Source organism: Sus scrofa, chromosome 13 (assembly GCF_054392235.1).
Source record: "Sus scrofa isolate SSC_HxYL_T2T_F1_AM1 chromosome 13, Sscrofa_HxYL_maternal_Yorkshire_Landrace_v2.0, whole genome shotgun sequence".
Classification (NCBI taxonomy): Eukaryota; Metazoa; Chordata; class Mammalia; order Artiodactyla; family Suidae; genus Sus; species Sus scrofa.
The window spans coordinates 115,395,766-115,409,200 of NC_139395.1; the positions used below are offsets into that span (position 1 = coordinate 115,395,766).

The 13,435-nt window shown below is 37.2% G+C and overlaps 1 protein-coding gene across 5 annotated transcripts in view; it reads left to right on the forward strand.

Moving 5' to 3' along the window:
- The window catches only part of PPM1L (protein phosphatase, Mg2+/Mn2+ dependent 1L), a 336,602-nt gene that overhangs the window by 222,691 nt on the left and 100,476 nt on the right, over nt 1–13,435 (forward strand). For all 5 annotated transcript variants that reach the window (XM_084987490.1, XM_021069737.2, XM_084987493.1 and 2 more), the window contains one exon: nt 12,513–12,687. In XM_084987490.1, coding sequence (XP_084843616.1) covers nt 12,651–12,687 — 37 coding nt within the window. In that variant the 5' untranslated portion in view covers nt 12,513–12,650. The remainder of the gene's footprint in view (nt 1–12,512; nt 12,688–13,435) is intronic.

The following is a 13,435-nucleotide window of genomic DNA, read 5'->3' on the forward strand; positions in this document are numbered from 1 at the left end:
CTCAACAGATTCATGAAAAACTACTGGTTGGCTGTTTTTATGTTGCCATCTCTCAGGAGAACTTAACTGTGTGTATAAGCTTTAAAATTCAAAAGAAGAGCCATGGAACTAGTTCAATATGACCTCTTCCTGCCAACTCTCTGGAATGTGGTAACTGAGGGGCAAAGCATTTATTAATCATCACTTGAGTATAACCTCAACCTTTCTTTATACTGTAAAAACACACATTTTTAATCTCTGAAAGTTTTAATATAGATTTGACCAAAATATTAAGAAAATGGACCGCATGGCTAAGCAGTATTTGATACCTTCGTATGATGTTTATGTATAAAAAGCACCCACCTGCCATCATTCAGGAAGTGGAGTTTGAGTTGTATTTTCACATTGAGGCGTGCTTGTTGCTACCTCATGACTTTGCCTCAGATTACATGTGGATCAGATGGCTGATAAAGTTATTAAAGGTTTGTCACTTAAAGAAACCCAGAGAAATTGTCCCGAATAACCTGTAACGTAGCAGTCATCATCTTAATGTTTAAATGAAAATTTTGCTCTCCATATTAAGTAGGTTAGGTTCTTTGGTTCCAAGTCCCTAGCCTGCTGAGTGCTGTGCCCTCTGTGGTGGTCATTTTGCCACATGACTGGCAGCCTTGGTTCTCCAGAGCAATCTCAAATCTCCATATTAAGCATAGGATACAATTTACATACTTCAAGTTTAAGCCTGAGACTTTTTCCTGATGCCATGTGTCTTGAAGGAATCAAATTTGCCTCTTGAGGCAGAATTATGAATTCAGGAGTGCAAGATGGCAAGATGGTTCTCTCAAAGATGTTTTTCTTACTTAAATAACCCCTCCAGGTTAGAAGTGACAAGGACTAAAAATGGCAAGAAATGATGCTCTTGGCAGGCAGGAGAGAAGAACAACTCCCTTGCCTCTGTCCTCTTCCTGGTGGGCAAGGGCACTCACTCTGACTTTGTTTTAAAGCGCCTGTAGCCAAAGAGCAGTTGTCAGAAGTTAATGATATGTTACCCCAAGAAAGATGGATTCCAAGGTGGACATAAGTAAATTAATGCACGCTGGCTGCTGCCAAATAAGCACATGCACGTTCATTTCCCTTCAAGGGCAGGGCAACCTTGTCTGCAATAAAAATATCACTCCCTCTCTCTGCTGTCTTCCTGTGGCACAAGTTTTGAGGCATCTCCTTAATGATGTCTCCCTTATCTCCTGAATACCTAGCCATCATCCTTGAGTTACTGTTTCCTAAAATTCACCTCTTCCCTACTCAGCATTTGCAGAATTCACTTGCCACCTTACCTCCCTTGTGTATCTTCCTTGTGTCAAAGTCTGCTTCTCACCCACAGGGTCACCAATCAAATGCCTTCAGAGCCAGATATAATACCTTATCATGTGTAAGCTCAGTGTTAACTTCACCCTTATCCTCTGTCCAAGGATCAACCCTTTTGCTTTTGTTTCCTTTTGATCCAGTTTTAGAAGCCTGTGTCCATCCAGAATCAACATTCATATCAGAAGTAGTAGCACTGTATGTTCCAAGGCAGGCATATATGTTGTGTAAATATAAACTGAAAGGTGCTGCCATCCATGATTTGTCCCATTCATTTCAATGGAGCTTGAGGATTTCTCTCTGCTAAATTACTGTGTGTGTGTGTATGCATATTAAGTAAAATGAAGGGGAAAGGGTAATTTATAAAATCAGAGAATTTGAAAGATGCTAAAAATTTTGAAACTTTGGCGTTCCCATCGTGGCACAGTGCAAACGAATCCAACTAGGACCCATGAGGATGTGGGTTCGATTCCTGGCCTCGCTCAGTGGGTTAAGGATCTGGCATTGCCATGAGCTGTGGTGTAGGTCACTAATGCGGCTCGGATCCCACGTTGCTGTGGCTGTGGTGTAGGCCAGTGGCTACAGCTCTGACTGGACGCCTGGCCTGGGAACCTCCATATGCCATGGGTGCAACTCTAAAAAGACAAAAAAGAAAAAAATTTGAAGCTTCTTTTTATCTTGGCAAAGCACACTCTATCTAGATCATCCTCAAGGCAGAAGAAGTGGATATTTCTTCTTATGATGCACTGTCCAGGTTTTGTAATCTTAGAATCTCATCTGTTGGTTTTTCAAAATTGCTTTGAAATTGGGTTTTTACATCAGGACCAACATTTATTACAGAACTCATTACAGATTTAATGATAAAATACATTAAAAATTCCCACAACTATGAAATATGCAGTATTAAATAAAAATCGTAAGGCATATTTTCATAGGTACGGACATAAGAAGCCTACTTTTATTTCAAATCTATTAACAGTTAAAATGAATAGTAACTTGCCCTTTGCAAATTCCTAGAGAAAAATACTAGAAGTATTTGATTTGAACATGGGTCTGATTTACTCATGATCTTTAATGGAAACTCTATTAGAATTTAATTCAATATCACCTAATATCTTTTCTTGAAAATAGCTTTTGCCTTAATTGAACTTTTAACCAAAATTATCAGTCTTTTATTTTTCTTTGGAGTTCTACTTTTTCCTCCTGGAGGTTTTTCTTTTTTAAGGGGTGGCAGATATTCCATAAAATATGGAGAGGTGGATGATTTTCAGGCTTATGGTTAAATGTTCAAAGTAAATTTAATATGTTATGTTTCACTTTAGTCTGTTTTCCCATTATTTTCAATAGCATCTCCATCATCTTTAGCTTCCAGTTTTGCAACATTGAAGCCGTTTTATGTGTTTTGCTTTTCCATCTGTCACCAAGTTTTGCTCATATGCTCTTTTCTTCTCTTCTCAAGAACTTTATCTTAGCCTGGGGCTGCTTTACCTTGTAAAGGAAGGACCACAGTAGGCATCGCTTCCTTTTAAAAAAAATATTTTTGTTTTTTTTCCTGGTTTAAAGGTGATTGTGATTTCTGCTCCAATTCACATCTGACTGCATAACCAAGGATACATTACTTGACCTTGCTGTGTTTGTTTCTTCACCTGTAAAAACCAATAAGGGTTGCTGTGAGGATGAAACAAGTGAACACATGTGAAGCATTCAGCACAGTTCTTGGCACATAGAAAGTGGGCAATCATTTTCTATTTCTTTATTTTAGGAATTTGGAGAATGCAGAAAACTGCATAGAGAAAAGCGTTAATATCACTCAAACTCTTACCAGTCTGAGGGTAGCTAATAATACATATTAATATACTTCAGCCATTTGCCCCCATACATGTAGTAAAAAAAATTGCTTTGTAATCTGCTCTTTGTTATGAACATTTCCCCACATAATTAGTATTCTTTCATAATTTTTTTAAAATTTTAAATTATTTTATACATCACAAATCAAAAGATCTCATGAATAAATGAACTGTTGCAAAAATGACTAGTTTTTAAAAGCTTTATAAAAAAATCTTCCCCACTACAAAAAATGAGTAAAATTGAATCATCTCATAAAATAATCTTTAATAGCTGCATTGTATTCCAGTGCATGTCTATAATGTAATCAACAATAATATAATCAACCAATTTCTAGACATCTTTCATTGTCATGAATAACACTTTTTATGTAATTTTTTTTCATGTAAATAATATTTCAAATAATTTTTTTTCATGTAAACTGTTGTATTTTAAATCTTGTTTGAACACATTTATACATAAGTTAGAGCATATAAAAGACAAACCTTAGACAGATCTGTGTTAGATATGTTTTACAAAACAGATGTTAATTATAGCCGTCAGAATGCCAAAGACATCAGAGGTGATTTCAAATAGAGCTAAAGAAAACAAATACAAAAATCAAATCAAATAGCCAACAAACAAAACCTCCTCAAATCTTAATTCTTAATCTCCACAATTTCAGGCTGACCAGGCTAAAGAAACTTTATGATTTTTAGGAAGAGAATTTTAGAGGTGAGAAGTGCTATCTGCTATTGATCATGGCTGAGGGCAAAGTCTGAAAATGAATAGTTCCAAATGCTTATCTAAGTTTGAGAAAGAAATATGAACTAGAGAAGAAGCTTCAAAATGATCTCTTTAATGTAAACACAGAACAGAGAAAAATTTGTGCTTAATAACAATAAGCCTAGCAGGATTTTAAAAAATAAGTCACCTCCCTATTTGCAGTTTAAACAATTTGCCTTTTCTTTTTTTCAGGCACAGGACAACTTTGATTCTATCTTTGATGTATACAGTTATGGTACTTCTTACTTTTTCAATAATTTTAAGTAAATTTATGCAGTAACCAAAGATGCTAGCACTGATAATGTTACATTACTTTTATTTGAGGCTTTACATTTCCTTGCTGAGCCTTTTCAACCACTATCTCTTTTTGAAACTCTTATCAATTATCCTCCTCATTTTTGCTTCCCTGCCTCCTCAAGACCTTCTTGTTGTTTCTGCTGTGTTCTTGAAGGTGTGCACTGATTAAAGCCATAAGTGTGTTATATGTGAACTCTGTAGAGACTGTGTGTGCCAAAGTACCACCACTTGAGTACCTTTACATCTTGTAATTTAAAAGATGGCCCTGCCTTCAAGTAAAATAGGAAGAGCACACATCTGGGTGATTGTCACAGAAACCCACAGGAACTAGAAACAGATACATTCTAAAATACATTAAAAGTAATTGCTGGAACAGATTAAGTGTATTCACTGGTAAATTTCCCTTTGGAAATAATGTTCAAGATAACCTCGGCACTTCTTCAACAAGGATATTATGAGCAATACTTTGATAAACATGTTTGCTCACAAGTTTTTGTGCTCATCTCTAACTTTTTTTAAGGGCTACAGGTATGGCATGTGGAAGTTCCCAGGCTAGGGGTCGAATTGGAGCTGCAGCTGCTGGCCCAAGCCACAGCCATAAGCAACACAGAATCTGAGCTGTGTGTGTCTGTGACCTGCACCACAGCTCAAGGCAATGCCGGATCCCTAACCCACTGAGCAAGGCCAGGGATCAAACTGGCATTCTCGTGGATACTAGTCAGGTTTGTTTCTGCTAAGCCACAGCAGGAACACCAACTTTTTCTTAAATTCCTAGAAAGGCAGTTACTACATTAACTGTGTAAACTAGTCTAAAGTTATTGTTACATTTTTTCATTTGTCATTCAGAAAGATTTCCAATTTATATTCCTATCCCAGTAAAGAAAGCTGGTTTTCCCTTCCTTCAGACTTTTTATTTGTCTCCTTGCTTTAATCTCTATTTCCATATGTTTTGAACCCAGCTCCAAGCACATCCTTCCTCAATCAAGATTTGATCATTTGTTTCCCTCTTTTCAGTTTTTCAGTTGTTTCCTGTTACTAACTGGCAGAAATCAAAGGACCCTGACTTAACATGGGGTCAAGATTTCCCCATCTGCCAGCTCTCTCATACTCCTAGCTTCATTAGCTTCTTTTATTATTTTCCCATGAACTCACATTTCACCATGCCTAGATTGCTTTCCTTTCCTCCAGCAAGTGCTTCTTACCTCAAAGTTGATCCTTAAACTCCACAGGAATGATCTCCTGATTCTTTCTCTTGGGCCCTGTCTTTAATTTCTATACCTAGAGGCCGCTCAGCACTTGCCATAGCTCATATATTAAATAATTGTTCATTCATCTCAGGATGCATGCCTATTTTTGTAAGGTTTGGAAAATGTGTTTTTCCAGTGTTTCACCTGTGTGTGTTGTTTGCATGTTAAGACTGCAGGTTTATGACAGACGTTTATTCTCCCCACAGTGTCCAGTCTAATGTGCTTTACTGAGCAGACACTCAATAAATTAGAATTGGCTGGCTGATCGGTTTTCTTTTCAAGATGAACCGTGAAGAATTTAGCGGATTCTAAAACACACTTTTTGTGTACACCCCTGCCCCTGGCCAAATTCTTTCATGTACATTGGCTATTTCTTAAAGAACATATGTATACCTGTCATAGTAAATAGCGTTTTAGTGTAATGACTAATATCTGCATTCTACCTACCTAGGTCCCCAGAGTTTAGATTAATCATTCTGCTGCTTTTATCTTTTTCATCCATTGAGTCCTTTTACAGGGTTTACTCCAGCTGGTTACTGTCTTCTAGACTGAAGTTGGCATGAATAATATGAATGTTTGAAAATTCTTGAAGAAGGTGCTTTGGCACCTTTTGTGCTCTACCTCATAAGCTTTTAGCTCATCTTTTTATTCCAGCTGTTTACTAGCTCAGGTGTAACCAAGGAACCCACAAACCTGTATCTTCCTCTTTCTGCCCTGAAGCTTCTCTGCCTCCACCGGGGGTACTTTGGGAAACTACTCAACAGTTCAGACAAGCAAAACATGAATGTCGAGGTGGAGTTAACACCCCTCTACTAAGGCAACCCTTCCCTCACAATTCTGAGCCACTCTACATGACTGCTTACAGAGTCCTTAGTAGAATCGAGCCCATTCAAGCAATTATGGAGAGGAAATCATTAAATAAACCTTCCTGTACAGCTTTGTATATGAAGTACATCCTTTACCATGTTGGCATGTAAATGATGATTTGGGTTTCAGCTGTTTATTTCTTAAAATAATGGCATCAATGATATTTAAAGACCAAATGTAGTTCCATTTGCCAGGAGAAAACCAGACTCTTTATGCTCTATCTAGAATCATGAAAGGAAGTTCTGATTGTGGGCAAAGAATTATGAACTGTCAAAAAGTTTTCTCAAAAGGAAACTGATTCTCACAGTCCTTGATTCTTGGATACAGAATTAAGCTGTGGTGCAAAGCACTGAACTGGATGCTGGAGGAACACTAAGATGTCTTAAGATACAATCCTTATGCCAGTCAAACTAAAGGGGAACAAAATACCTATACCTCTATAAACACTTGGAAGACTGTTGGCTGCTATTAGGTGGACTCACTAACAGTTTATAGCACTTGAGCCAACTTTGAAGGATGTGAAGGATTGGCCAAAACCAATCATTTGCCTAGTTTAACTCTAAATTATTGTGGAGATAGAAAATAACAGCATAAATTGCTCACAAAAGTATAGAGTACTGCACAAATGCAAGACACTGGTAATGTTAACCAAGTTCTGTTTCTGGGATAGGTCAGTTATAAGAATGTGCTATTTAGGACTTAAACTTCCGCTAGCACTTATCATTGATTAAAGAATAGAGGCATTCCCATTGTGACTTAGCAGGTTAAGAACCCTACTAATATCCGTGAGGATGCAGGTTCAATCCCTGGCCTTGATCAGTGGGTTAGGGGTCTGGCATTGCCAGGAGCTGCAGCATGGGTCACATATGCAGCTTGAATCTGGCATTGTTGTGGTGTAGGCCATCAGCTGCAACTCCAATTTGACCCCTAATCTGGAAACTTTCCTGTGCCACAAGTGTGGCCATTAAAAAAAGGAGAGAAAAGTAATCCTGTATTTTAGTTTTGTTTTTTACTTCATCTTTAGGATCCCAATGAAATTTGATCTTTTTGTTTGTTTGTTTAATGGCCACACCTGCAACATATGGATGTTCCTGGGCTAGGAGTCAAATCAGAGCTGCAGCTGGGGTCTATGCCACAGCCACAGCAACACCAGATCCTTAATCCTTTGGGTGAGGCCAGGGATTGGATCTGCATCATCACAGAGACAACGCTGGGTCCTTAACCCACTAAGCTACAATGGGAACTCCTCCAGTTGAAATTTTAAAATTTAAATTGCTCTTTCTATTATCTTTTACTTGTGCAACAGTTCCAATCTTAATAATATGACAACCTTTTTATTGAGATATAATTGACATTAGTTTCAGGTGTACAACATAGTGATTCGATATTTGTATACATTGCAAAAATGATCACAAGATCTAATTAACCACACATAGTTATATATTTTTTCTCTTGTGATAAGAACATTTAAACTCTATTCTCTTAGCAACTTTCAAGTATGCAGTACAGTATTATTAACTGTTGTCACCATGCTATACATTATATCCCTAGGACTTATTTATTTTACAAGTGGAAGTTTATATCCGAAGCCCACTTTCACCCATTCCGCCCATCCCCCATCCCCACCTCTGACAACCACTCATCTGTTCTTTGTATCTATGAGTTTGGTTTTTGCTTTTTGGTTTTGTTTGTTTTTAGCTTCTGCATATAAGTGAGATTGTACAGAATTTGTATGACAGGCTCTTAGCATAGATTTATGCTTGAATATGAGGTTTTAACTGACATTTGAATGCACTTAGAGTATCACCTCAGTATAAAGATGATTTATTGAAATATCTTGATAGAATCTAGTATTTTGCTAGAGTTGTTTCTCTTGGTTCCTCTTAAAAATCTTTGCCAGTGGAAGGAACTCTGTACAGTAGTGCCTTGTATCCACAGGGGATTGTTCCAGAACCCTCTCAGATACCAAAATCGGAGATGCTCAAATTGCGTATGAGATGGCGTAATATTTGCATGTAATCTATGCATATACTTTAAATCGTCTCTAGATTACTTATAATACCTAATACAATGTAAATGCTATATAAATAGTGGCACATGGCAAATTCAATTTTTGCTTTTTGGAAATTTATGGAATTTATTCCAAAAATTTTTTAATTGAAGTGTAGTTGACATATAATATTATGTTTTAGGTGTACAACATGGTGATTTGACAAGCAAATACATTACAAAATGATCACCACAATAAGTCCATTAACCATCTGTCACCATACAAAATTATTACAATATTATTGGCTACAGTCATACCTCAGAGATACTGTGGGTATGGTTCCAGACCACTGCCGTGAAGCAAATATTACAATAAAGTGAGCCATATGAATTTTTTGGTCGCCAAATTCGTATGAAAATTATGGTTACATCATAGTCTTATTAACTGTGCAATAGCACTATGTCTAAAAATGTACATACCATAATTTTAAAATATTTTATTGCTAAAAATGCTAACCATCATCTTACAAGGTAGGGTTGCCACAAACCTGCAATTTGTTAAAAACTGCAATAAATCAAAGCACAATAAAACAAGGTATGCCTATATATTCTTATGCTGTATGTTACACCCCCATGATTTATTTATTTTTTAACCGAAGTTTGTACCTCTTAATCCCCTTTGGCTATTTTACCCAACCTCCCACTGCCTTCCTTCTAACAACCACCAGTTTGTTCTCTGTATATCCATAAATCTGTTTCTGTTTTCTTTGGTTTGTTTGTTTTTTAGATCTCATATGTAATTGAAATCATATAGTGTTTGTCTTTCTCTGCCTAATTTATTTCACTTAGCATCATACCCTTAAGTCCATCCATTTTGTTGTGAATGGCAAGAATTCCTTCTTTATTATGGCTGAGTTTTATTCCTTTGTATGTATACATATACCACTTCTTTTATCCATTCAATGGATGTTAAGTTTGCTTCTGTATCTTGGCTATAGTAAATAATGCTGCAGTGAACAGAGGGGTGCATATATCTCTTTGAATTAGTGTGGGTGTTCCCTCGGGTAAATAGAAGTAGAATTGCTACATCATTTGGTGATTCTATTTTTAATTTTTTGGGGAACCTTCATACTGTTTTCCATGGTGGCTGTATCAATTTACCTTTCATCCGCAGTGCACAGGAATTCCTTTTTCTCCACATTCTCACCAGCACATGTAATTTGTTGTCTTTTTGATGACAGCCATTCTGGCTGGCATGAGGTAATATCTCATTGTGGTTTTGATTTGTCTTTCTTTCCCTGATGATTAGTGATTTTGAGCATCTTTTTATATTCCTTTTGGCCATCTGTATGTCTTTGGAGAAATGTCTATTCAGATTCTCTGCTCAGTATCTTAAGTAGACTTTTAAAAATTTAATTGTATGGCTTATTTATATCATTTGGAAAATAACCCCTTATAAGATATACCATTTGCAAATATCTGCTCCCATTCAGTAAGTTACCTTTTTGTTTTGTTGACAGTTTCCTTTGCTGTGCAAATGCTTTTTAGTTTGATGTAGTTCCGTTTATTTTTGCTTTCATTTCCCTTGCCTGAGGAGACAGAACCAAAAAATTATTGCTAAGATCAATGTCAAAGAGCATACTGATTATGTTTTCTTCTATGAGTTTTATAGTGTCAGGTATTACATTTAAGTCTTTAACCCATTTCAAGTTTATATATGGTGTAAGAAAATGATCCTTGTCTTGTGGATGGGCTACACTTGCGGCGGGCACCCTAGTGTGCAGGGTAAGCTGGGTTGTAAGGCCCAGGTGTTACTGTTGCAGGCGTTTTGGTGTGCAGGGCTGACCCCTGGGGCAGGAGTCACTCTAGGGGGATGCCACTGCCTGCCAAGGGTTCCTGACGGGACTGGCAAGACTGGGGGCCACTTTGGGGGGCTCTGGTTCTGGCCAAGGGCACCCACTGGCCTGGTGGAGCACGGTTTCTTTCTGAATATTTTCAGTCTATAGCTGGCTAAATCCATAGATGTGGAACCCACAGGTGTGGAGAGCTGACTATATATGAATTTATACTGTTTTGAAAAATGCCATGATTTAACTCCAATATAGTAAAAAAAAAAAAAAAAAAAAATGTAGGCCCTCTTCAAATACCTACATCATGATTTTAATTAGAAGAGTAAACCAGTGGACACAACTGTAAGGAAATGTGTGGTATGCTTTCAGTAATACAGCGTACAGCAATATTTGTAAAATGTGCATTATAAGATTACTTCCTGTACCTCAGATATTTCCATAGAAAAAATTGAAAAGACAGATGTTAACACTGAATAGCAAGGTAGTATGAGCTTTAAAATAGTTATTCTGAAGTGTGTTTCTTCATTTTCCATTGTCAGAAAGAAAGAAGAATTTAACTCTAGAGTTAAATATATTGTGCTAATGTGCTGAGTCCATTTACATTTTATGGAATAATTTTATTTGTTCTGCACTAGCTGGCTGGCAGAGAAAATGAGCAGTGTTTGATGATTTAAAGTTGTAATTTCATCTACACCAATTTAGGGGATCTAAATATAAATCTAGAAATAAAAAGTGTTGTGTGCTACAGTCGGCTACTCTAAAGACTGAAATCCCCACCACTTCCCAGCAGATTTTTCCTCAGAAGTCAGTTGTCATTGTTCTGGAAAGTTTTTTTTCATCCTAAATTATGCTAACATTTAAAAGAGAAACTATGAAGGTTACAAAAAAATAACAGTTTTAAGATAATTTTGTTGTTGTTGTTGTTGTTGTTGTTGTTGTCTTTTTGCTATTTCTTGGGCCGCTCTCGTGGCATATGGAGGTTCCCAGGCTAGGGGTCGAATCGGAGCCATAGCCACTGGCCTACACCAGAGCCACAGCAACGCAGGACCCGAGCTGAGTCTGCAACCTACACCACAGCTCCCGGCAATGCCAGATCCTTAACCTACTGAGCAAGGCCAGGGATGGAACCCGCAACCTCATGGTTCCTAGTTGGATTCGTTAACCACTGCGCCATGACGGGAACTCCTAAGATAATTTTTAATTACAGGAATTTTAAATTATGTGGAAATATCATCACCTTATTTTAGGCCCATATCTCAGAGACAGTGCTCTAACAATTTCTCTTATTTCAGTTTTCTAGTGATCATGTCTATAATTTTAAACAATGCATATATGCCTTCATTGATCAACTTTAGACCCCACACATATGATGCAGGACTGCACTGTAAGAAGATGCCAAAATTCTTGGCATTCTCAAGAGTTATGTCTTAAAATGTTCAATTCCCCTGAGTCATACCTGCCATTCTGTCACTTAATTTCTCCCTTGATGTTCTGTGTAACCTTAACTGTGATTCTCAGCTGGAAGGGTGAAGAGCATGCTGTGGCCCCAGTCCACTAGAACAATGTGTCAGACTCTGGGAAGGTCTTTTTCAAAGTACAGATGCCTTTCTTCCTCCAAGAGAAATTATGCTTACCTGGTTGAAAGTCACTGCATGTAATTTCAATTGTTACTAGTTGAGAGTATATTGTGTGCAGATAGCATAGAAGCAGGAAAAAAAAAAAAAGTTAAGAATGGTATATATAAAGGCCAAGACATTTAAGTGGTGAACAGGTTAAAGAACATCATTGTCTTAGATCGCTTCATTTTCTGTTTATCCTCTTATTGCATTATCAGCACTAGGCGAGGGCTTTCTTCTCTATTCACTTCACAAGAGTTCCTACATGAGCATTAATGAGCAGAGAACATCAAAGCAGAGACATGGGTGCCCTAGCATAGAATTTACTGCTGAAATGAGTTACTAGCCTCTGTGTTCTAGACAAGGGGGAGTCAGATTTATATCCAGTAAAATTACTATCATGGGGCCTTCTGGGCCCAGCAGACTAGTTGAAACTCTGAGTTCTAACTCCATGAATGCCAATCCATCATCTTTTATACCTCTAAACCTGTTAGAAAACTCTTAGAGGTCTGTGACTCTGCGTATTTGAAGATCCGCCTTACTTGGTACAGCAAGGTCTAAAAATGACAATGACAAGGATATGCTTGTGTAAAGGTTTGGTCCCATAGTACTTTGAGTTCTCACCTCAGCACTTGAGGGGAAGTGAAAAGCCCAAGATGAGAAATACTAATGGAGCTCTCTACTTGTTTTATCTGCAGACAGCAGCTGAATATGTAAAATCTCGACTCCCGGAGGCTCTTAAACAGCATCTCCAAGACTACGAGAAAGACAAAGAAAACAGTGTATTGTCTTATCAGACCATCCTTGAACAGCAGATTCTATCAATTGACCGAGAAATGCTAGAAAAATTGACTGTATCCTATGATGAAGCAGGTATGTTGGTCTTTAATACACACACACGTTTTCTCCCTAAAGAAATTTCTTTTTAGCCTTTGGTTAAATTAAGACCCTTTTCTTTGGTAGAAGATGAGGGGCAGACTGGATTCAAAGTTATATAACATGGATTAACAGTAAGTTTCTTTGCAGTTTTAGTATCAAAGATTTCGTCAGGAAATATCTAAAAATGGCTCTTAAATATCAAATCTCTTTAAAATTTTTGCTCTTTTCTAAATGGAATTTTTCTGGCCTTTTATCAGCCATGTGCTCCTATCAATTTAATCTTAAAGTGTCACTTCAATTTTGGATACCAGCTGAAAACTTGCATCCAGTAATCTAAGAACTGTATTTTGCTTCAAGTATTATTTTTTAATTTCAGAGATTTTCTTTTCTAAAGAGGTACCGTTTTTTTCTTGAAGTTTCAGACTGAACTTTATATATACTCTTTTCCTTCAGCTTCTTGGATGAAGCTGAAGGGAAAGAAAATAAAGTCCCTAACACCACATTGGGCATTTTGGTTCACTGCCTTGCATAAGTTCCTATTATCCAAGGGTGCTTATTAAAGAAGGCATAGATAACACCATATTTACCTATTATATGGTCTGTCAGATAAAACCTAATTTTAATGAACCCAGTGCAGTATTCACTTGGAATTATTAAAATCTTTAATAAAATTGAACTTAGGGGAAATATCCTGATTTAAATGGTTTCACCCCCCCCCACACACACACACCCCTTGTGGAGG